We start from the raw sequence: 25133 nt of genomic DNA on the forward strand, positions 1-25133 counted from the left end.
TTTTAGACTTTTCAACGGATTTTAACACTTCTGATCTTCTTTCTAGTCTTAAATTTAGTTTAAAATTCATTATGAACATTTTTGTTTTGCTAGCTTGCTTCTATTTTTTTTTTATTTTTATGAGATCTTCTCTAAGTTAATAACTTTCCTAGTCACATTTTAAAATTTCCTAGTCACAGAGCTAGGATGTTCATTCTGCACACAGAAGAGCTTCAGGAAATGTAGTTATCTAATTTTATTTGATCAAAGCACATATTTCATGTAGGGCCTGTGGTTCTGTGGTAGAGCACTTGTCTAGCATGCTTGACTCCTTAAGTTTAAAGCCCACCCAGTACTACATACGTTATACAGACAGACAAGACAGACAGACTGACTAACTGATCTTTATGTTAAAGAGGCATATTTAAAAAAAAAGTATTTCATTACTCCCTACCAAGTTTCTCTTATGTACTGTAAGGAAACTAATAGCAAATTTTCCTCAGTGGGTTCTGAGTTATGCTAATGAAATGTTCATAAAATTTTTAGAAATATTTATATGAAAAAATCTTAAAGATTATAGCATTATTAACATTTCTGACTGCATGTTCAATATCTGCTTTGCCAAATTAGTATTAATTGTCTTCCTCATTACAGATGATGTTTGTAGAGTTGCTGTTTTCTCATGTTTTTATAGCCATGGGGAGAAATCCTCTATTACAAAGGATGCTTTGGGGGCTCAGTACAGATCTACCAGCTGTTTGTGGTCAGTTTATGATAAGACAACTATAGAAATTGGGAATAAGTATTTAGAAATTTTATAGCAACTCAAGCTTGCCACATGGACTGGGGGTGTGGCTTAGTAGTAGAGTACTTGCCCAGTATGCTCAAGGACTTGGGTTCAATCCCCCGCACCACAAGAAAATAAAAACACATTGCCATAACATTCCCTGCTTGAGATAAATTTTCTAACAGTGCATTTTTATTGCATTCTATAAAAGTTCCATCTGTAATGGATTAAAAAATAATAAACCCATACCACAAATAATTTGAGAAGTACCTTTAGCACAGTCTTCTTTTTTTGTTGCTTAAAAAATCCTTATTTATGTTTTGTTTTCAACTTTCTAGGGCCCTCTCTTTCATCGGAATGAGTATCTGTCTAGCTCTGATGTTCATTTCTTCCTGGTATTATGCCATCGTAGCTATGGTAATAGCTGGTATGATCTACAAGTACATTGAGTATCAAGGGTGAGTGTGGATTTCACCTTGATCACTGCTAAAAGTATTAAGACTGGCAATGAAAATTAATTTAGGATCCAGATAACTTCATTTGTCCCTAACTAAATTTTGCGTCCCTAACTAAATTTTGCATCCCTGATTCTTTTATCATCTTACAGATAATAAACTTTTAATTACAAGAAAGTGTGAATAGCTCAATGAAAAATAACTAAAAGAACATAGCCAAATAATAATGAGAGGTACTAAGCACAATATAACATTGAAGTCAAGGAATTGTCTGTGAAATAAAAAATTAAATTAGTCCTAAATAATTTTGTTAAAAGAGAGACTTCATAACATTTTGATTCAGAAGATTACATTGAATTTTACTTTCCCACGTATTTTCAGAATAATTTAAGTTCTTGGTCTGTGACACTTTCCTAATCCAAACGACTATTTTATATTACTGCTTTTAAATATACATAGGGACCAAGCAAGTGGCCTTCCAGTCTTTATTCTGAATCATCTGTGCAATGCAATCTGTGGTGCTGGCTGGTGTTCATTTGCTGTTAGTGGATTCATTATGTTAGTGAAGAACATTATATAAATCATTAATATGTTTTATCTTCTACTTTGTGCATTTGTACTTTTAGATTTTAAAAAAAATGAACTTTATTTTTTGAAATTTATACTTACTTGGTTTAAGTCTGTCTCTGCTCTTTTCTCCTTTTTCTTCCAGAGCTGAGAAGGAATGGGGCGATGGTATCCGTGGGCTGTCCCTCAGTGCAGCCCGGTTTGCTTTGCTTCGGCTGGAGGAAGGACCTCCACACACTAAAAACTGGAGGTAAAGAAATCAACAAGGCCTAGTGGTGTTTGGCACATAGTTAATGCACAAAAAATTATGTGCTTTGTTGATTACAGGATAAGATAATCATACTGCTCAAGGAATTGGAATAATGGACCTTTTTTTTTTAACTATCTCAAATCTTTATTGCCTTTTCATCATGTGATTTGTTATCTAGATTTCTATCATTTGTTGTTTTCTCTTGAAGACTGATAAATTTGAGATAATACTGAGAGCATTCAAAATAACTCAGTACCCTCATCTTATTCCTCCGACTTCTTCCTATTATCAAATTACATGTTTTATATAGATCTCCTGAATTAAAGTGGGAATTGACATTCTTTTTCTCAAATCCAAAATGTTTTCTCCCTCCACCCCTCATCTAACCTCTTCACAGGCCTCAGTTGCTTGTATTACTGAAACTAGATGAAGACTTACATGTCAAGCATCCTCGCCTCCTCACCTTTGCCTCACAGCTCAAAGCAGGAAAGGGTCTCACTATTGTGGGTTCTGTCATTGTGGGGAACTTCCTGGAGAACTATGGTGAAGCTTTAGCTGCTGAGCAGGTAAGAGTCAAGATTTATTGACTTGGTAGAACTTAGTGTAAGCATTGTGATGTTTGGTACTAAAAGTTCAGACTTATAAGTCAATTCATTTCCTGTGTGATCTAGGTTTCCCAGTTAGGGCTAATTCTTTTTTTTGTTTTTTCTTTGTGGTACTAGAGATTGAACTCAGAGTCTTGCAAGTTAGGCAGGCACTCCACAGCCCTTCTTATTCATTTATTTATTTATACAGGATTTCACTAAATTTCCGAGGTTGGCCTCAGAGTTTGCAATCCCCTTGCCTCAACCTCCCACATAATCCCAAACTGGATTACAAGCATGTATCACCATGCCCTACCAGTGCTGACTTTTGAACAGTCATCGTTTTAGTCAGCTTTTTTGCTGCTGTGCCAAAAGACATGACAAGAACAATTTTAAGGAAAAAAAGTTTTTTGGGGGGTTCACAGTTTCAGAGGTCTACAGACAGCAGACTTCATTTCTTAGGGCCTGAGGTGAGGCAGAACACCATGACAGAAGAGTGTGGTGGAGGAAAGCAGCTCAGGACATGGCATCAGGAAGTAGGGGAGAAATCTGCTCAGCAAGGACAAAATATAAACCCCAAAGGTACACCCCCAGGTACCCACCTTCTGCAGCTACACCCTGCCTACAGTTATTACCAAGATAATCCCTATCATAGGTAATGATTAGGTTAAACCTCTTATAATCCAATAATTTCATTTTTAACCTTTCTTTTTTTAATATTTATTTTTTAGTTATAGGTGGGCACAGTATCTTTATTTTATTATTGTTTTTATTTTTTATGTGGTGCTGAGGATTGAACCCAGTGCCTCACACATGCTAGGTGAGCGCTCTACCACTGAGCCACAGCCCCAGCCCCTCTAACCTTTCTTGTATTGTCTCAAACATGAGCTTTCAGGGAACACCTGATATCGAAACCATAACAGTTATATTCTTCCAGATAATAAGTTTAACCAGAAGACAACTGTCTATTCTTCCTTCCCATTTAAATCATGAGTAAGCTGTAGATTATTAACCCTGAAAATTATTCCCAAATGGATTCCAAACATTGATCTGATCACTGAGAGAAATTAAATAATTAAATCTATCATTTGAACTGTAGGAACAGTTCCTAAATCTTATGACGAGGAGAAAGGAACAACTGTTCTTCCACTTTACCAACTTATGTGATATCATAAGCAAGATTCCTTTATCATTTCTGTTTACTGAATATCTGAGTTCTACCTGAAGAAGGAAGTAGTTTTCTAATATTTATATTTTCCAGCCTTTTCCTTTTTTTTTTTTTTTTTTTCCCCCTTCCAGTCCTGGGGATTGAACCCAAGGCTTCACACATGCTAGGCAAGCACTTCACCACTTGAGCTACATCCCCAGCTCTAATATTTATTGTAAATGACAGAACTAATCCTGTTGTTGGAAAATTTTCAACTGTATTTCACAATTTTTTCTGGATTTCATTTCAGAATGCTTTGAAACCCTAAAAACCAGAAATACTAAGAAACATTAAAATGATGGTCAAAATTCATAAAAAGAGCACAAGATTGCAAGTCACAGTTCTTATCCTCCTATACCACTGACTTAATCTTTGCTTTGAAAAATTAGATCCATCTTCTACACCATTATTCCTTTCCCTTTTCCATAAAGAGGGTTAAATGAAATAAAAATATCAGTAATAATCACCATTGAAATGTCAAAAAGGATACAGAATGGGAGAAGCAACAAGGAAAACTTACCTAGGAAAATCCTGAAGAGATACTGAATCATCAGATTGAATTTCTGAAAGTGAAGTCAGTGCATTACTATAACTGAAGAAGGAAAGAGATCATGTTCACACTTGTGAACTCTCTTGGTCATTAAGAAAGTAGTTTGAGTATTTGCTTTGTTGAATATTTGCTTTGTGGGGCTCCCTATTCTCAAGTTTTTGATATGTTATAAAGGAAGAAAAGCAGAATAGAGAAAAAAGTGGTGAAACTCCCAGTAGACTACCAGCACTGAAAGGTGAAAAGGACAAAGGATGATATTTCAGTGGAATAATTTTAATTTTTTGGAATTTAAACGTTTAAAAAGAGATGGGGAGTATCATATGGAGAAGGAATAATGATTTTAATGGTCTAGGGAAAAGCAATTCATAATTGAGGTTTTGTGTTTCTTTCAGACCATTAAGCACCTAATGGAGGCAGAGAAGGTAAAAGGATTCTGCCAGCTAGTGGTGGCTACCAAGCTGAGAGAAGGCATTTCCCACCTCATCCAATCATGTGGCCTTGGGGGCATGAAGCACAACACAGTGGTGATGGGCTGGCCCAATGGTTGGCGGCAAAGTGAAGATGCTCGTGCTTGGAAGACTTTTATTGGTACAAAACATTTTCCATATTAACCTAAAGGCCCAAATTGGGAATAGAGTTGAATCCCTTTTACACCAACCTTAGCCCCTAACCTTCTAAAGTAAGCATTATGCCATTGCTGAAGCATGGTCTTATGAGGCCACCTAAAAAACTACTAGTGTTAATGACCTGATTTTACCTATCCTCTCCAGCTTTACATTTATATTCATGAGTTGTTTAGTTCTATCAAGTATTGGGCTAGGAATTATCTCCAGAATTGCCATGTTTTCACTTACGATTTTTTGTACTTATATCCTCACATGAATTGGAGGATAGTCCTTCAGCATCAAAATCTCCCAACTTCACTTATGCCTCCTTGAAAGTGTAGTAATAAGAGTATATCTAGGGGCTGGGGTTGTGGCTCAGTGGTAGAATGCTCGCCTGGTACGCGCAAGGCCCTGGGTTCGATTCGCAGCACCATATACAAATAAATAAATAAAAATAAAGGCATTGTGTACATCTAAAAAAAAAAAGAGTATATCTAGTAAAGTAAACCATGATCTTCAATCCAAATCAGCTAGCTATTCAGATTTCTCTCAGTGAGTTTAGTTACTTAATGGAGTATAATCTATACTATACTATATGTATTTGGGCATCTTTTGCTCAAAGAAATGTAATCCTTGGGCTGGGGATGTGGCTTAAGCGGTGGCACGCTTGCTTGGCATGCGTGCGGCCCAGGTTCGATCCTCAGCACCACATACAAACAAAGGTGTTGTGTCTGCTGAAAACTAAAAATTCTCTCTCTCTCTCTCTCTCTCTCAAAAAAAAAAAAAATAAAAATAAAAAAAAGAAATGTAATCCTTATTTTCCTGACCCAGTGGGAAGTAAAGCAAACCTATTTTTTTCTCCCTAGGAACAGTTCGAGTGACAACTGCCGCCCATCTTGCCCTGTTGGTAGCTAAAAACATCTCCTTCTTTCCCAGCAATGTGGAACAGTTTTCTGAGGGCAACATTGATGTGTGGTGGATTGTGCATGATGGGGGGATGCTCATGCTTTTACCATTCCTACTGAAACAGCACAAGGTATTTTAGGCAACTTTAAGTCTTTCTCCCTTCTGTCTTGTTTGACTATACAAATTCTTTCTTGATTATGTAGTGTTGTGGCTTAAAATCAAAAAGTCAGGCATTATTCTTGAGTTTTCCATAACCCAGTTTCAAACTTTACGAGAAATAGTTTTTTTTAAATAATTGATAACAATCTAACTTAAAATGTAAGCCAGAAAATAAAGTTTCCCTTTGGAAAAAACAGTAATGTGTGAACACATATTAAAAAGAAAAGTTTCTAAAGGAAGTATAAGGGGTGTGTGTGTGTGTGTGTGTGTGTGTGTGAGTGAGAGAGAGTGAGAGAGAGAGAGAGAGAGAGAGGTACTCATTCTTTGGTAAGACTAGGTAGATTGAAATTAAATTAGTCTTGTATCATTAATGTACTGTCTGAATAAAGCATCCTCTTAATGTATCACAAGTGAGGATACATTGATATGTTATTTTCCTCAAACATCAAACAAGAAATCATTTCTTCAGTGCACCCATCATAGCTGATTGTCCTCTAATCAGCTTTGACACTGTTTATCAATCAGAGGTGGCATCATATCCCACATAGTGAGGGCTCAGTCCCACAAAATGACCCTCCCATTTCTTCTACCAATTACAGGCCCCAGGTTTGATTTACCTAATGCTTGTGACTGACCTGCTGTAAATGAGGGTTCCTATGACCTCCTCCTTGTTCTAGAGTGGCTTACAGAACTGAGAAACACTTTATTCCATTTACTGGATTATTATAAAGAATATTATAATCAAAGGATGCAGATGAAGAGATGCACAAGGCATATGGGGAGAGGCATGAGTTTTCATGCCCTTTCTGAAGCCATCATGTTCAGCTATCTAGAAGTTCCCTGAACCCAGTTCTTTAGGGATTTCATAGACGCTTTATTACATAGGAATTGTTCATCAAATCATTGGCTATTGGTGATCGATTTAACCTTCTATCCCTCTGTCCTCCTAAGTAGTTGTGGATTTGGGCTGAAAGTTCTAACCCACTAATCTGCCTCAGTCTTTCTGGTGACCTGCCCTGCTTCTGAAGCTATGCAGAGGCTGCTAGCTATGGTCCAGCTCATTGGCATTCAAAAACATACTTAGCACCATGAAGATGCAAAGGATTTTAGGAGTCATATGCTAAGAAATAGTGACATATACACAGATAGTGTATATTTCACAATATCACAAGAGACATCTTTTCTTTCTTTGTCAGTTTTTTCTTATTATGGAATCAAGAACTCCTTAAAACTATATTTAATGTGTTTCTTAGTTAATCTTTTGCCCTAATACAATAACATACCAAGCAAGGAACAAATATCCTCATGCCTATAGCAGGGTTGTTTTAAGTCAAAATGCCTCATGTTTTAGAAAATAACTTTAATTCTGCCTTGCATCTGTTTTCCATATACATATGGCATTCTGTCAGGTGTGGCGAAAATGCAGCATACGGATCTTCACAGTAGCTCAACTAGAAGATAACAGTATCCAGATGAAAAAAGACCTGGCCACCTTCCTGTATCATCTGCGCATTGAAGCAGAGGTGGAAGTGGTGGAGATGGTAAGAAAGCGGAGTTTGAGATAGAGGTGACCACTACTCTCCCAACCCCAACCCTATCTTCCTAGAACCTTTTTTGGTTTGGGAAATTATTCAGCTATAAATGTGAATTAATCCCTTACTTCCAATAAAATTCTAATTTGTTGGCCTAAATAAGTAGAATACATAATGTATGTTTGGTAATACTTTTTGGTTTTGCTTTCCATTTATTATACAGCTCTTATATTTCTGCCAGATTCTTTTCTGCCTAATATATTTTTAATTCATTCTTAAATTCACACACAATGAGACTTATGTGTGAAAAATACAGACCAGAGTTTGTGTTTTGTGTTTCAAGGAAACACATGTAATAGATAGATTACAGAAAATATTCAAAGCCTCTGGATTTGATTTATAACTCCAAACTAATGTGTCTTTGTAGATCAGAGACTAGACAGAATAGAGGTGAAAGGTTGATATTGTGATATATTTTCTGATTTAAGATACTGAATGGAAGTAAAAATGTGTGGTCTATCCTTCTTTCTCCTTTGTGCATTTTGCCCACTTTGTGTGATGTCTGTGGCAGCATGACAGTGATATATCAGCTTATACTTATGAGCGCACGCTGATGATGGAGCAACGGTCCCAGATGCTCCGGCACATGAGGCTATCCAAAACAGAACGGGACAGGGAGGTGAGACTTTGTTGCATGAATTTAAAATCCCATTTTTTTTTTCAAAATAGCTGAAGCATGAGAGAATATTAGGTAGAATAACTTTGTTGGACCTTCCCAGGCACAGTTGGTGAAAGACCGGAATTCAATGCTACGACTGACCAGCATTGGCTCTGATGAGGATGAAGAGACAGAAACCTATCAGGAGAAGGTGCACATGACTTGGACAAAAGACAAGTACATGGCATCCCGGGGACAAAAAGCCAAGTCAATGGAAGGATTCCAAGACCTACTTAACATGCGTCCGTAAGTTTTCTCTCAGAAGCTTATCATGTAAAACAGTATCCTAGTCAGTGACACAGATGTGACTGACTGAACACATAGGATGAATTCTGTTCATTTCACCCACATCCAACCATTTCTCTATTGTTTGCCTATGCATATTAGTTCCCAAATGTACACAATACCATCTTCTTTCTCTTCACATAGTTCATCTCTATACTGTTAGCTTATTAAATGAGAAAACTCGGGATTTACTATCATAAGGAAATTATTTTACTTATCACATTATCCTTAGTTAAGTTAAAAAAGCTTTGGACCTCAAGTTTTTAAAATTCAATTGTAACTATTTTCTTTCTGCTTTAACTGTCTGTTTCTTCCCCACCCAGGGACCAGTCCAATGTAAGACGAATGCATACAGCAGTGAAGCTCAATGAGGTTATAGTTAACAAGTCCCATGAAGCAAAGCTGGTTTTGTTGAATATGCCAGGGCCACCCCGAAACCCTGAGGGTGATGAAAACTGTATCCTTTTTGAAAGTGGAACCACCAGTTGGGAAAATCTTATTAGCTCATTTCTTAGATGAGACATCTAGGAAACCGTAAAAGTTATTGTCTATGCCCCACTTTCCCTCTTTGAGGAACTCAGACTTTTAAAGTCTTAGGCAAGGATTCTTACAAAGTGGTAAGACTGATTAATCTCCTTTTGGGAAGTTGGGGATGCAATATATTCTCTCTGAACCCTAAAGACTTTTTAGTTGATGTCTTATATTAAATGACCATCCTAGAGACAGAATATCCACATTCTTTTTTCTATCCATTTTGCAAAGCCTTTTTCTTTTGGATGGAGTTAGCAGAGAAGCAGCTGAGAATGGAGACTCAAAGTTAAGAAAGAAAAAAGGGATTTTCCCTAATACTTTCATCCCAGAATTGTTTTAATTGGAAACTTTCAGCATTGCAACAACACAGACTAGCCCATTCCTGCCATTACAGAAAAGAGGTTTAAAAATGGAAAAAAAAAAAAAAAAAAGAGAGAGGAGGGGCGCTGGGGTTGTGGCTCAGCAGTAGAGCGCTCGCCTCACACATGGGTTCAATCCTCAGCACCACATAAAAATAAACGAAATAAAGGTATTGTGTCCAACTACAAGTAAAAAAAAAAAAAAAAAATGAAAAAAGAAGTGGCAGGAAAATCTGACTTGAATGGCTTCACTTAGAAATTATTGGGTGCTCTCTGGATTGTTGAGGTAGTTGGGTTTTTTTTTTTTTTTTTTTTTTTTGCATTTTTATCATTTAGAATAACATTACTATGGACTCCCTCATTTCTTAATAACATTAGAAAATATCTAATAAATAGAAGAATCTTATATATGCAAAGGTATTATATCCCTGGATTACTTCACAGGGTTAATGAATCAAAAATTCAGACTTGGGGCTGGGATTTGTGGCTCAGTGGTAGAGCACTCGCCTACATGGGCGGGACCCGGGTTCTATCCTCAGCACCACATAAAAATAAAGGCATTACGTTGTGTCCATTTACACCTAAAAAATAAATTAAAAAAAATTTTTTTAAAAAGTTCAGACTTAGCTGAGCACAGTGGCACACACCTGTAATCTCAGCAGCTCGGGAGGCTGAGGCAGGAGGATTGCAAGTTCAAAGCCAGCCTCAGCAAAAGAGAGGTGCTAAGCAACTCGGTGAGACTCTTGTCTCTAAACAAAATATAAAATAGGGCTGGGATGTGGCTCAGTGGTCAAGTGCCCCTGAGTTCAACCCCTGGTACCAAAACAAAACAAAACAAAAAAACAATGTTCAGACTTCTCCAAGTCTGACTATATAATTAAGAAGCATGCTGTTATCAGATAATACCAGATAAGAGATGCCAGGTTGTAAAGTGAACTTTTCTGCCTGTTTGTCTCCTTGACAAATTCTGAAGACATGGAGTTTCTAGAAGTACTCACCGAGGGACTAGAACGAGTCCTCCTTGTCCGGGGTGGTGGCAGTGAAGTGATCACCATTTACTCATAATCTGCTCCGGAATGACTCTGCTTGGTCTTTCATTTTCTAAAAGGCTTCCATCCTCCATGGAAAAGTGATGGTTCTTATTACCACACTCACTCAACTAGAGTCCTGTGTTCTGTACACGTAACACTGAACTTTTGATGAGCTGAGCCTCCAGTACTTGTTCAAGAATACTTATAGATCTGTTCTTGGCTCCCTTATAATGACAGAAGCAGCAAATACTCCTTCAATATCAGAAGAATGATCAAGTCCCAAAACCATTCAGTACCAAGAGAAGGCAAGTTAGGATTAACAAAGCCAATAAATGGGAACCTTTTAGCACTGTTGAAGACAGCAGCATGATAAAAGGAATGCTAGAAATTCAACTAAAGACAAAAAGCAAGTTCACAGCCAACATTAAAGATGAGTCTCAGAAGTCATGGTTCAATGATAACACCACAGGGGTAACTGCCAGAGACAGCCTTACCTTACTAAAGAATTTGTGGCTAGGTGTATGGGAGCCTATTATCCTTGTGAAAATAACCAGTGGCAAGCCAAGATGTAAACCTTTTATAGCTAATTATTTCTTTAGTGTACCTTCTGTTCTCTAGGACTCTGTTAGGGTACATAATCTACAAAACACGAAACATGGCAGCAGCCTCTCCTTCTCCCTCAAAAACAAGATTGCCCCAGAATGTCAGGTTTAAGTATCTACACTGTGTCCATGTATATTTCAGCTGTTTGTTTCTCTTAGCTCAAAACAAATTCTGTGGTTGTAACACAGGCACTGTTACCACACACACACACAAAAAAAAAAAAAAAAATTAGGAAAGGATTGGTCTCTTTCAGGTTCTTTAAATGGCTAAACTAAGGAAATTCCAAGGAGTAGCTATTAAAATTTACCCAAGTAGTCTCTGGTTATCTATGCGACAAGGGCAAAATATACAAGCTGTTATGTAGAAACAGGTCATGATGCACATTGGCCACTAGGTTCTCCTTTCCTTCTTTTTATGCCTCAAGTTACTAGGCCTGGATCAAGAACCCTTGAGGAACAAATACTAGGAAGACTGGCTAATATCATTCTCTGAAAGCTCTGGACTGTCTTTAAAAGGGGGAATTCAGCAATGGAACTGGAAGTTCTAGAGCCATACCGCTTCCATAGTGCCAAAGTTATCAAGCTGCTACTCTCCTTACCTACTTAAAAATGCATACAAATTGACAATGGCCTGATTCAAGAAAATTTGTTTTCACTAAGTAATCTATGGCCTCATCCCTAAGGTTATAGTTAAGACTTGAGGCACTCAACTAAATGGCCCAAATACGAGCATTTCCCCCCTTTTCCTTTTATTCTTCATTCTGACTGAAGAAATTTGGCTCTGAAGTATTATCCAAGCCACCAGTCTTCTTTTTTTTTTTTTCCAGAAAGTTCTAAATGTGCCAAGGAAATACTTTTACAAACTCATCTTTTTATTTACTAATTTACTTATCACAAAACACCTGGCTTATCAGCATAGGGAAACTATGTGTGTGGCTAAGCAGTAATTTCAAATATGTGAAATTTTCATTTCTTGTACAAGATGGGTATTTAAGAAACTGTCTTCTTGCCTGTATTCACAGCTGCTTTTAATTTCACTTTATTAATGATAAATAGTGCCACTCTTTTTTGATTACCCAGTGAGATTTGGAATAAGCTCTCAGTCACAAATAATTCTTTTGACACACAGGGACAAAGAAGAAAATCGTTCAGTATGGCTTAAGAAATTAAGTCATTTCCTTTTGCTCTTCTTTCAAACTTCAGACCCATTTGTGGGTAGCAAAGCAGACAGTATGTCTTTTTTTCTGCTCCTTCCTGCGGGGAATAGAAATTTTGTTTACAACTCCCATTGCAACACTCCACTGCTTAGTTGAATATAGTAGTAATGGGTCAGGTCCCCTAGGACCTAAGATCTTCAAGACTCCAATACTGTAAAGGTCATCCTGCCCAGGAATTTCCCAAAATTTACACATACTCCTGGCCAAAGTTATATACATATTTTTCCTATACAGAATAAATATGGGCAGAAAATAAGGTAATTTTAGAAGTGCTATTTGTGGTTGGAACTCTGTAAGAATCTTTTAAAGGGAGGAGGGAATTAGTGACTTATTAACAATGCCACTACCTTAATCCCTAAAATACGAAATCACTGTTACATGGAAAAATGGTTATTAGGCCAGATTTATATTCATCTGTCTAGAGCATTTCACGTCTATGTGTTGCTTATGTTGTCTGTCTACAAAATGTCTTGTCTGGTTTAATCACTGCAAATAAAGCAATACTGAAAACTTGATGAGAGAATGCACCTTAGGGGAAGGGGCTTTTGTTTCAAGAGGGAAGACAAAGACCTCCTGCTTTGGGGGCAAGATCCAGCTTTTAAGTCTTACCAGGGCAGGATAATATATAATTTCTCCTACTGCTGGCTCTCTGCCTTCCGTAGCTATCTTAAAAGCTGAAGTTTGAACTGCAGTGTCTGTTTGACAGGTTCCTTGTGGCAGGAGAAAGATCACTGCTCTTTATCTTCCATTGACTCTGATCTTTGTGGCCCCAGGGATCCCACCAATCCTCATTCCCCCTAAACATGATAAAAATTCTTTATTGTGTGTATTAAAATAACAATTACACTGTAAGCATATTTGTGTCCTTTTTTCTGGTTTATTTTTCTTTTCATCATGTATAATTTGAATCCAGCATTAGTTCCATCCATGAGTGTCTCCAACAGAATTTTTATGTCCCAACTTGTGTTAAATAGAAGTGAACTATTAAGGAAAATAGATTTATTAAAGGAAATTTGTGAAACTTTTAAGTATTGTTTTCAACCATTTAATTTATTAAAAGGAGATGCTGCTACGGCTTTTGATTTAGCAGCAACCACTCTTTTGTTTACATAGAGTTCTGGTTTTATTTGTTTTGCTCTGTACTGCAAACATAAATAAAGTTTTCTACATTATTTTCAGTCAGGGGTTGTGGTATAGTTTCTTTGTGTTTGTAGTAATATACACATTGTCCTTCTATGATTTGTCTCCTGACCATGGAGAAGAGAGCTTTTTGGTTCTTTTCAATATGAGTGAGTATACTTTAAAAAAAAAAAAAAAAGGTATACTTAGGGAGCCAGTGGGCTTAAAGAAGGATGTAAATGAGGCCAAATATATAGGCACCTGGTGCTTCCTTCTCAGGTTCACAAAAGTAATCCTCCACCACTGAACTCCATTCTCTGGAAGAAGAAACAGTAAACAGGTGAGTGGTGAATAAGTGTTGAAATAACTTTCTGAATCAGTATTTTAATCACAAGTTCTATTATATCTATCATTTAAAAAAATCTTCCAAACACCTAATAGCTTTTCTTAAGAAATAAATTCTAATACCAACTCTTAATTCTCTACCATCATATGAGTCAGCTATTCACTGTACAAATGCCTCAAATTTGACTTTTCTTTTACCTTACCTCAGGGGGCTCAATGAAGGCTAACCAGTCTGATGCATGTGTAGGCAGTAGTCCCATAGACTGACACTTGTAGACAGCCAATGCCAAACCCATTAGGTTCCCAATGAGATAGACCAAACCCTGAAGAAACTTCTGGCTTGAACTCTCTAGCATCTTGAAAGCTGTTGGGGGTAACAGAAGTTGTCAAAACCAAAACAACCTTCCTTTTTCAATATGAATCAAATCAATCATATATATTAATATTTAGATAAGCCCAAAATAAGATAGCAAATAGGATCACTAAAGGTGAACAGAATATTGTGAGCAGCATTGTTTTCCCCTCCATTTCACCACGACTATCATCACCTGCCTGCATACCTTTTGGTAAAAAAAAAAAAAATTATGCCTAAGACTTTAAATTCTTAAAACATAGGGAAGGGTTTATTATTTCAAAAATACTTACTGGCTGAAATGGCCATAAGTGCTTGAATGGGTCGCCAGGCCATCATACACACCATCATAGTAGGGAAGATGGATATAGTATTTCCTGCCATGTACATGATGAAGAGGTTCATAGGAATCTGCTTGAGGGGACCCAAGGCGATGTCCCAGCAGCGCTAAAACAAGCACAGTTATAACCTTTCATAATTACCCTCAATCCCACATTTACTGCATCAGTGATGCTAAAGTCAAATGAACAGAATTCCCAATTCCCTGCTTCTAAGCTGACTCAATTCCACCACCTCTTCCTTTCTCCATATTGCCACAGGAAGCTCCTTTCCATTAAAGGTATAAGATAGCCTCACCATCTGTTAGTTTTCCCCATAAGATTTCCAGTCATCTTTTTCTTGTGATTTTGGCTAAAGAAAAGATTTTCCTGCTTTTGTCCTTGAACTTTTGCATATATCACTGTCCCTTTTACAACTAAAGAAATAGAAAACTCCACATGCTGGGAGATTAGCACACCTTAACAACAGAACAGGCAGGGGCTGGGGTTATAGCTCAGTGGTAGAACACTTGCCTAGCCTGTGTGAGACATTGGGTTTGATCCTCAGCACCACATAAAAATAAATAAAACAAAGGTATTATGAAAAAATTGTTTTGAAAAGATAACAGGCAAGTCAAGACACAGACGATTTGAATGACATAAACGAACTTTCACATATAACACTGTACCCAACAATTACGGAATTCATATTCTTTTCAAACATCAGATAGTTAGAAAAACTGGCCACTTGCTGAGCCATGTATGAAAAATCTCAATGTCACAGAACTCAAAATATATAGTGTTCTTTGACTATAATGCAACTAAGCTAGAAATCAAAAGGTAACTAGAAAATTCCTTATATTTAGAAATTAACAAATGTATACTAATCCATGAATGCTATCAAAATGGAAAATAGAAATGTTAATTGGAAACAAAAATGCTGCATTAAAACTTGTATACAGTTAGAGCTGTAATATATTTATAATCTTAAGTACATATCAGAAGACTTAGTGAGGCTCTGTCTCAAAAAGGGCTGGGAATGTACCTCAGTGGAAAAGCACCCTGGGTTCAATCCCCAGTACAAAAAAAAAAGATAGAAAAAGAACAAACTAGCTAGCTGGGCATGGTAGCATACGCCTATAATCCCAGTGACTTGGGAGGCTGAATCAAGATGATCACAGTTTCAAAGCCAGCCTCAGCAACTTAGGCTCTAAGCAACCTACTGACACCCTGTCTCAAAATTTAAAAAAGGGGAGGGGAGGCTAGGGATGTGGCTCAGTGATTAAGCAGGTTCAATCCCTGGTACCAAGAAAGAACAACAAAGAAACTTAGGAAAAAAACAGACTTTTTTTGGTACTGGGGGACTGAACCCAGGGGCACTTTACCACTGATCGCCATCCCCAGACCTTTTAATTATTTTGAGAAAGGGTCTCATTAAATTGCTAGCCTCAAAACTGAAGCTCCTGCCCCAACCTCCCAAGTTGCTGGGATTACATGCATGCACGGCTGCCCTTGGCTAAAGTTAGAGAGAAAAAAAAAAAATTCCTATCATGTATTCATACACTTTAATGTACCAAGATGAAAAATTACAGGATAATGGGCTAGGGATGTGACTTGGTGGTAGTGTTTGCTTAGCATGCACAAGGCTCTGAGTTTGATCCCCAATACTGTGCAAAAATAAATAAATAATGCATATTGAGAAAAGATTGATAATAGCTCTGTCATTTTCATGTTGTGAAGATCACATGCATTTCATGAATGCATGAACAAAGACTGTGTAATGCAGAGCAACATTAAGGCCAAGAAAGAAGTAAGAAAAGGAAAGAAAGTGCTATGTACTACTCTAGGCACTTAGGATATATCCAACAAAATCCTGTTCTCATGGAGCTTACAAGAGTGATAAGGCCAATGGGCAATAAAAAAAAAATATTATGATATATTCATAGCATATGTTAATTATATGGAGAAATAGGAAAACAAGATAGGGAGTACCATAAGGGTAGGCTTCATTAAGACCAAAACATTTGAGAGATGTAAAGGTGATAGGCAAGAAGATCTGGAAGAAGAGCATCCGAAAAATAGGGAAGAGCAAATACAAAAAACCTGACATGGGCACTTGTCTTGCTGTCTTTAGAGAGCAGCAGGGAAGCCATTATGACTAAAGTGAAATCAATAATCAATAAAGGGTAGAAGATGAGGTCAGAGATGTTCCAGGGGTTTGACCAATGCAGAGTTATATAGAACATTATAAAGACTGGGCTTTTATGTTGAAAAAATGGGGACCTATAGGAGGATTCAGAATAGGAATGATCTGACTTATATTTTAAAATGATGTTGACTGTTGTGATGAGAATAAACTACAGAGGGCTAGGTATAAGTAACAAGACCAGTTAGAATTCTACTGCAAAAAGGAATACAAGACATTTTTTTGGAGATGAAAAATATGTTCTCTTTTAAGATGGTGATTTCATGGTGGTACACCACTATTAAAGCTCATCAAATATTACCCTTTAGAGGTTCCCAGCTGAGGGCAATTTGTCTCCTGGGAGACATTTAGAATGCTGGAAATGTGTAATTGTTACAACTAGGGAAGGGCACTACTGCCATCTAATAGGTAGAGCAGGGATACTGAACATCTTACAGTGCACAGTACAGTTCCCCCACAACAAGAAGTATTAACCACCACTTGTCAACAATGCTGAGGTTGATAAACCATGCTTTAGTTGAATGCAGTTTACTGTACATAAACTACAATTTGGAAGAATTTATATGTACATATATATTTTATCATATATCTTTGATTTTTTTTTTAGTCTCTTGCAAAAATCTGGATGAGAGGGCTGGGGTTGTGACTCAGTGGTACAGTGCTTGCCTAGCATGTGTGAGGCACTGGGTTTGATCCTCAGCACCACATAAAAATAAATAAATAAAGGTTTAAAAAATAAATCTTAAAAAAAAATCTAAATGAGAGATAGTGGCTAGGACCAGGATGATAAAGACAAGAAGTAGTAGGCCTGTCTTGGTGGTGAAAGCCTGTTAATCATAGTAACTAGAAAGGTTAAGTCAGGAGGATGGTAAATTCAAGGCCAGCCTCAGCAACTTAAGTTGGCCGTTTCTCAAAAAAAAATTTTTTTTTTAAAAAACAACATACAGGGATACAGCCACATAATGTTTATTCACAATATACAATTCACAATAGCTAAACTGTGGAACCAACCTATATGCCCTTCAGTAGATGAATGGATGAAGAAAATGTGGTATATATACACAATGGAATATTACTCAGTAATAAAAGAGAATAAAATCATGGCATTGGATATGGAGAAATAGGAAAAATAAAATAGCAATAAGAGAGAATAAAATCATGGTAAATGGATGGAGTTGGAGAATATAATGCTAAGTGAAGTTAGCCAATCCCTAAAAGCCAAATGCTGAATGTTCTCTAATATAAGGAGGCTGATTCATAGTGGGATTGGGAAGGGGAGCAGGGAAGATTAGAGGAACTCTAGATAGGGCAAAGGGAAGGGAGGGGCAAGAGGGTAAAAAAGATGGTGGAATGAGATGGACATCGTTAACCTAAGTACATGTATGAAGACACGATAACAAATTAGAATAAAAAACAAAAGGGGGGGTGCTGGAGATGTGGCTCACTGGTTAAGCGCCCCTGGATTCAATTCCTTAAAAAAATAGTAATAGGATTTGGGATCTGTTTTGAAGGTAACATCTTGACAGTATGGATGCGTGGTGTCAGGGAACTAGCATAAAAAACGACGACTTAAGCTGGAAAGCCTTGCCACCAGCAGATCATTTTGCAATTATTTCCTAATACCTTGCCTTAATGAATGTCTTTTACTTTTCCAACTGTTAAGCACTATTGGAGCTGTTATGTAAACTACTGTAATACTTACTGCATGCGGTGTAGCTCCCATTCATTATAAATGGGTTCTACAGTAATGCTACTTGGGAGAGGCGGGTAGGTCCTGACTGGCTCCAGGACTAGGGTAACATCTATACCTCTGTACCTTCTCCACCAGGATCCGGTCTGTCTCCTGCACGCTGGTATCAGGCACTTGCTTGTCCAAGTAACCGACTGGGTATAGTGAGTCTCCCTGGCTACTGCCGCGGTCACTTCGGCCCCTGAAGAACCAAACCAAGAGACTAAAGCTGCAACTTCCCAAACTTTATATCCTTCAGTTCTTGTTCTACCAATCATAATAATAAAGAGCCTCAGATGCACTACACAGATTAGGCCAAGTGCTCAGATGGGCTCGTCAGTCCCTTTTCCAATTGGGAAGACTAAAATAAATATCCTTAGGGAAAAGTAACCTGCACGATAGAGAAGCTGCTACCTCCCCAGGTGACGTCTGTCTGCCACCCAACCTTTTCAGAGAATGCGCCTCAGGATGAGGCTGGGGAAGTTCTAAAGTTCTAAAGCTGGTGACGACTCTAAAGTCGAGCTTGATCCAGGCGCTCACCTGCTGCCTCCTCCAGGCCCGCTCAGTTCAATGGCCCATTTGAACCGCCGGCCTCGGTTGGCCACCAAGCTTCCTTGGGCCGTCATGGCAACGGCCGCTTCCTAAGGTTGCGAAGCCTCAAACAGAAGCTGACTCCTAACTCAGGACCCACTAGCGGCGCAGCCCACCGGCTTCTAACCTCGGCGTCTCCCTCGGCAAGCTCACTTCCGGCGTGTGGATATAGACGTCACTTCCGCCCCAGAAATTGGCTACCGGGTAAGACTGACGACTAGGAGCTTGGATGTAGAAAATCAGAGGAGAGAGCCTTATACAGCTTCCGAAAGCTTCTCCAGTAGACTTGTTATGTGTTCTCTGATCTCCGAGGTTACAGTGCACAAGCAAAGTTCATACCTCCTGTGTTAGTAATTGAAGTCATGGAAAGCTCTTGACCTCCATTCCTACGTGCTCCTGGTAACACAGTATTCAAATCCTGGCTCCACCACTAATTGTGTGACCTTGAGCGAGTTATTTAGTAGATTCCAAATACTGCTTGTCCATGGTGTAAGTAACCTTGCTAAGTAGATCTGCCTCCATTCTGCACAAAAGCAAAGTGGCAATGGAAAGGTATAGGGGCTTGGGATTCACGTGGCCAGCCCCCCACCCCCCCGCCTTTTTTTTTTTTTTTTTTTTTAAGGACAGATCTCTCTTAAGTTACCCAGGCTGGTCTCAAACTTGTGGTCCTCTTGCCTCAGCTTCCCGAGTAGCTGGAATTACAGGCGTAGGCCACCGTACCAGGATTCCCATGACCTCCATTTGAATCCTGACTTCACCACTTAACTAATTTTGTCACCTTTGGCAAGTTAAGTCCATTATTTCAACTTCCTCGTATGTAAAAATTAATTCTTCCTATTTTCAAGGTTTGTTGTCAGATTAAATTGTACCTGCTTCAGATGCCTAATTTGTTTTTCAAGTATCATTACATAATCTACATCATTATTCCTGGTTAATGGATTCTGTATTCAGTTGTGTACCCATGTCATAATTTTTTTGTTGTTGTTGTATTTTATTTAGAGACAGGGTCTCACTGAATTGCTTATTAGCACCTCACCATTGCTGAGGCTGGCTTTGAACTCTCTATTCTCCTCTCTCAGCCTCCTAAACCGCTGGGATTACAGGCATGCCCCACTGCGCCAGACGAACATTTAGGTTTTTTCCCTATCTCCCTACCACTTTTATGAACCAATGGTACTGAGCATCCTTGTAGTACATCTTGTCTTAGTTCCTTAGGTTATACCCCAGGGACTGTGGTTTGCTACATCAAAGAGCTTTCACATTTTAAAAGAATTTTCATTTTCATTTAAAATGCCCATTAGTAAAATCGACATCATTGACATTCTACCGTCTTTATAAGTTTTTTAATTAGCAGTTCAAAAATGGTACTGTATTTTTTAAAATTTGTATTTCTTCGTAAATTACTTGACAACTGGAATTTGACAGAAGGGGGTACAGTGAGAGTGTGGTTGGGGTTAAGACTGAAAAGAGCCTCCTTGGCCAACTAAAGAATTTGGATGCTTGAAGATGATGGTAATATAAAACACTGAAGATTTTCACCTCCACTTTGTTTTCCAGTTTTACAAATTGGAAGTTTAATAGCAGACTGTTTAAGGCAGAAATAGAAAAAGTCTTTCCCCCTTCAATCCATTCTAAAATGTGTATCCATCTGATCATAGGAAGACCCAGCATGTAGATTGCCTTCCCTGATTCCCTTCTTTTCTGCTTTACCACGTTGTCTCTGATGAACCTTTAAGATTCATCTTAAGCTTCACTAGGGCCTTGGCCCTACTGGACATTCCTCTGTCCCAGTATATATTGCCTAATAGCACTTAACCACTTGGCATTGTTGTGTGTTGTCACACCCTGAACACTTACCTCTAACCCCCATGCCCTACGCTAAATTACCTGAGGACAGTAGCTGTATGTTAATTATCTTTGGTTCCACAGCCTATTGCCTGCAACTTACAAAGTACAGTAGTCCCTCCCACCCCCATCTGTGGAGGACACATTCCAAGGCCACCAGTAGATAACCTGAAAATGTGGGTAGTACTGAATTCTATATATACTGTTTCTTTCTATATATACATACCTAGTACACATTCTTAATTTGTAAATTAGGCACTTTAAATATTAAGAGATTAACAATAGTATCCAATAATGAAAATAAAAATATAGCACTACACTGTAATAAAATGTGGATGTGGTCTCTTCCTCTCTCAAAGTAGCTTTTTAGACCATACTCACCCTTTTTGTGATGATGTAAGATGCCTACCTGATAAGATTAAGTGAGGTAAATGACTAAGCACTTATTACACACTTTTGTAGTTAATGTGTGGCAGCAAAACTAACAAATTCCCTTTTTTCCTTCTTCACAATTTCTCAGTATAGTAAGTCTTTGCAATCTCAGCATACTTTTTTTTCTTATTAAGCTGAAAGTTTTATCTTTTCACTTAAAGAAAGCACTTTATGGCTTCTCTTTGGCATACCTAAACTGCCAGTATCACAATTCTTGTACTTTGGCCCATTAAATAAAATAAAGGATACTTGAACACAAGCCCTTTGATAGGAAACAGTCAAATCTGATAACCAAGAAGGCCACTAAGTGACCAATGGCAGGTGGCATAATCAGCAGGAATACATTGGGAAAGGATGATTCAAATCCATGGTAAGATAGAGTAGGACACCACAAGATTTTATTATGCTAACCAGAGCAGCATACATTCTGGACTTTTCCAGCGTTGGGGATATAGCTCAGTGGTAGAGCACTTGCCTAGCATGCTTGAGGCTCTGGATTTGATTTCTAGCACCACAAAAGAAGAAGAAAAAAATAGAATTTTTCATTTAATATTTTCCAAACATGGTTGAAAGTAGGGTAACCATAGTTTGAGTACGGATAATGAATCTATGAAAAGCAAAGCTGTGGATTGAGTAGTGGGGAGCTGCTATACTGAATAAGTGTTTCGTGACTGTGAGTAATTAAATTGAAAATAAATATGATGACAATATATGAGTGTGCTATAATTACACATGTAAAGTAAAACTATAAAAATGAGGATATACATCAAAAATGTTAATATTGTATTGGGGTAATGGTTTTCATTTAATGGACTCTTCCCCAGGACACAATAGGGACAGTTCCTCTATGCATGATCAGATTCTTCAAGAAAAAGATGAATGTCCTCCCTATAAAGCGCTGCTTGTTCTTTTAAAAAGATTATCAGAAAGTCAATAGAAACAATCTCTTGTGAAAATGGAGTTCAGGTTGAAATTTGAGAATTCAATTTTTGCACAGTGTTCTTTGGAAAGAAAAGGAAATTAGTATGATTTTTCATAATTTCTTCATTTATAAAACAAGGGATTTATAATAGATGGTGTCTAAAGGTGTATTCTAGTTCTAGAATATACCGTGCTTGCTTTTAAAAGCTAACATGTTTTGTCTACTTCCTTTCCATACATATGTTCCCTTAGAAAAGATTCAAATGATAGACACAGTGAAGTAGTGGGATTTCAGATCATCTTTTTAAATTGCTCTTTCCAGTACTTTTCCTAGTTCTCTACATTATTCAGGTACCACTATTGGATATAGAAAGATAGGTGTTATAATATTATAAAAATAACTATATTATATAAAAATCTAAACCCAGAAGTATAGTGGTTCTCTATTGAGAATCAACTTAAGAGCTTTTAGAAATATTGATACCTAGGCCATACTTGGAGATTCTGATTGTTTTGCTTAGAGCAGGTCCTGGGCAGCAGATGTTTTGTTTTTTTCTCAGGGGAGGTTTACCATTGAGCTACATTCCCAATGTTTTTTTATCTTGAGACAGGGTCTTGCTAAATTGCTGAGACTGGCCTTAAACTTTTGATCCTTCTGTCTCAGCCTCCCAATTGGCTGGGATTACAAGCATGCACCACCATGCCTGGCTGGGCATCAGTATTTTTTAAAGCTCTCCAGGTGATATTGCTATGTAGCAAGGATCAAAAATTGCTTACCGGGCTGGGGATGTGGCTCAAGCGGTAGCGCGCTCGCCTGGCATGCGTGCGGCCCGGGTTCGATCCTCAGCACCACATACAAAACGAAGATGTTGTATCCGCCGATAACTAAAAAATAAATATTAAAATTTAAAAAAAAATTGCTCACCTAAAGCATTTTATTGCTCTAAAATAACAGGGTGCAAATAGTTACAAAGAGTAATTCAAGCAAATGGTCAGTTTTTGAGAGCCTCATTATGTGCCTAACTGGATTAAACATGAATTGGAAGATAATGGGAATATGAAACTAAAATAAATATTAAATTTATTTTATGCCTTTGAGCAAATATGTAGCTCCCATGAATTTCCTCATTTGACTTTTGTTATTTGTGCCATTTACACATTTTTTGTGTTTATTTTTTTATCTCATACTCCTTCCTAGGAATCAAAGAAGCTATTTAATGCCATGTTCCTCTGACAAATAGCATTTGAGCTGAAACCTGAATAATGAATTTTATTTATTCAAAGTATCTGATTTGCAAGAACAGATCCCTTTTGGTTATGGGGAGAAAAGGCTTTCTTGATCTATACAGTTTGACATTATCTCTATAAAAATTGTATTTTGCTCTTCTTCCTGGCCCAATGAATTTGGCTCTGGAATCTCCTAAACTTTTCCAGTTAAAATGGGTTTCCATTGCAAATTCTAGATATTTTAACTCTGCTATCATTATTGCCTTCTGAAAAGTTTATTTTGTGTCAGTAGCGGGGCTTTAACAAGAAGAAATTCCCCTCCCATTTATTCTTTTCGTATTTTCAAACCCATTTAGTGAAAAAAAAGTGTTCGGTTCTACCTTGTTAGTTACTATTGGGTTGCCATGTAATTTCTATGCATATTAATTAATTATGTTAATTAAAGAAAGTAAAAGATAAAGCATGATTCCATAGCTTTTTTCTTCAAATTTTGGTTTATTGATCTGCAGTGTCATAAAATGCTCCTATCAGTAAAGATGTGCACTAGTAGTGTGGTGCTTGGAGAAGTTGTTGATTTAGTAATTCCATTATTTTTTAGCAACTGCCTTCTCTTTATTTCAGAAGGGCTGTTGTGCAATTCACATTTTAACAGGTTCCCATTATAGTAAGCTTCCCTCTGGCACTGGCTTACGAAGCTGGGAAGATTGCCATTCCCACAGATCCCATTAAAGGATAAGAATGACAACCATAGCATGAGTCATAGTGATGTAGTACCTGTGGCCTAACAGGTCTTTCCAAGTTTGGTTACTCTGGATTCATCCATTCCTTCTAGTGATTAATATCAGCTATCTTGAAAGTGGACTAAACAGTCTCTAAATCAAGCATCTGAGTAATCCAGATCCTTTGGGAAAAAAATTCCCTGGGTATCAGTTCACATATAAAGCATTGCTTAATAACCTTAGACTTTGAAGGATTCTTATGGACTCAATGTTTGTGTACCCCCAGAGCTCTTATGTTGAAAACTTAGTCCCTGGTGTGATGGTGTTTAGAGAGATGGGACCTCTGGGAAGTAAATAGGTTTGGGTGAAATCTAGAGTCCTCATGATAGCATTAGTGCCCTTATAAGAGGCATCAAAGAACTTTCTGCCCCACCCACCTCACCGAAACCCCATATGTGAGCACAAGTGAGAAAGCAAACATCTGCAAGATATGAAGAGAGCCCTAACTAGGGAAGCCCAAACTAGGTTTCAAACCTCCCAGCCTCCAGAACTGTGAGAAAATAAGGTTTGGTTGTTTAAGCCACTCAGTATTTTGCTATGGCAGCTCAAGCAGATTAATACAAAGATGAAGTGTGATTCAAAAGAGTTAAAGGAGAACAATAGGTACTTTTTAGTACTTAAAAGACAAAGTCACCCCTTTACACATGTACAGGAAAGTAGGGTGTTTAATCTTCTCATTGTATAGACAGGAATACACTAACTTACTCTCTCTTGGATATCTTCCGTGTCTGTCATGAGACTTTTTTTGTTGGGGGGTACCAGGGATTAAACTCACGGGTGCTCGGGCACTGAGCCACATCCCCCCTATTTTGTATTTTATCTAAAGACAGGGTGTCACTGAATTGCTTACTGCCCTACTTTTGCTGAGTCTGGCTTTGAACTCTCAATCCTCCTACCTCAGCCTCTTGAGCTACTGGGAGTACAGGCGTGCACCACACCACCTCAT

General features: G+C 37.8%; 2 protein-coding genes across 9 annotated transcripts in view; one reads left to right on the forward strand and one right to left on the reverse strand.

Moving 5' to 3' along the window:
- The window catches only part of Slc12a6 (solute carrier family 12 member 6), a 96997-nt gene extending 83491 nt beyond the window's left edge, over nt 1-13506 (forward strand). For all 6 annotated transcript variants that reach the window (XM_046460987.2, XM_058584660.1, XM_046460985.2 and 3 more), the window contains 10 exons: nt 1105-1224; nt 1934-2038; nt 2436-2604; nt 4772-4967; nt 5851-6020; nt 7459-7590; nt 8153-8260; nt 8361-8545; nt 8908-9041; nt 10448-13506. In XM_046460987.2, coding sequence (XP_046316943.1) covers nt 1105-1224; nt 1934-2038; nt 2436-2604; nt 4772-4967; nt 5851-6020; nt 7459-7590; nt 8153-8260; nt 8361-8545; nt 8908-9041; nt 10448-10539 — 1411 coding nt within the window. In that variant the 3' untranslated portion in view covers nt 10540-13506. The remainder of the gene's footprint in view (nt 1-1104; nt 1225-1933; nt 2039-2435; nt 2605-4771; nt 4968-5850; nt 6021-7458; nt 7591-8152; nt 8261-8360; nt 8546-8907; nt 9042-10447) is intronic.
- Emc4 (ER membrane protein complex subunit 4) lies at nt 12119-19150 on the reverse strand. Of its 3 annotated transcripts, XM_046460993.2 has the most exons (6): nt 18933-19150; nt 18480-18594; nt 14434-14587; nt 13992-14152; nt 13705-13760; nt 12119-12361 (listed from the first exon to the last, which is right to left on the reverse strand). In XM_046460993.2, the coding sequence occupies exons 1-5, from the start codon at nt 19016-19018 to the stop codon at nt 13725-13727; spliced, it is 552 nt and encodes a 183-aa protein (XP_046316949.1). In that variant the 5' UTR covers nt 19019-19150; the 3' UTR covers nt 12119-12361; nt 13705-13724. The 3 variants fall into 3 exon arrangements, with proteins under 3 accessions (XP_046316949.1, XP_046316948.1, XP_046316950.1); XM_046460992.2 differs by lacking the exon at nt 12119-12361 and having other exon boundaries at nt 13182-13760; nt 18933-19149; XM_046460994.2 differs by lacking the exons at nt 12119-12361; nt 18480-18594; nt 18933-19150 and adding an exon at nt 18366-18390 and having other exon boundaries at nt 13182-13760.
- Nucleotides 19151-25133: the final 5983 nt, after the last annotated feature.

The sequence above is a fragment of the Marmota monax genome, unplaced genomic scaffold, assembly GCF_021218885.2.
Source record: "Marmota monax isolate L192 unplaced genomic scaffold, Marmota_monax_Labrador192_F-V1.1 WCK01_AAM20220418_F8-fsc00001, whole genome shotgun sequence".
NCBI classification, from domain to species: domain Eukaryota; kingdom Metazoa; phylum Chordata; class Mammalia; order Rodentia; family Sciuridae; genus Marmota; species Marmota monax.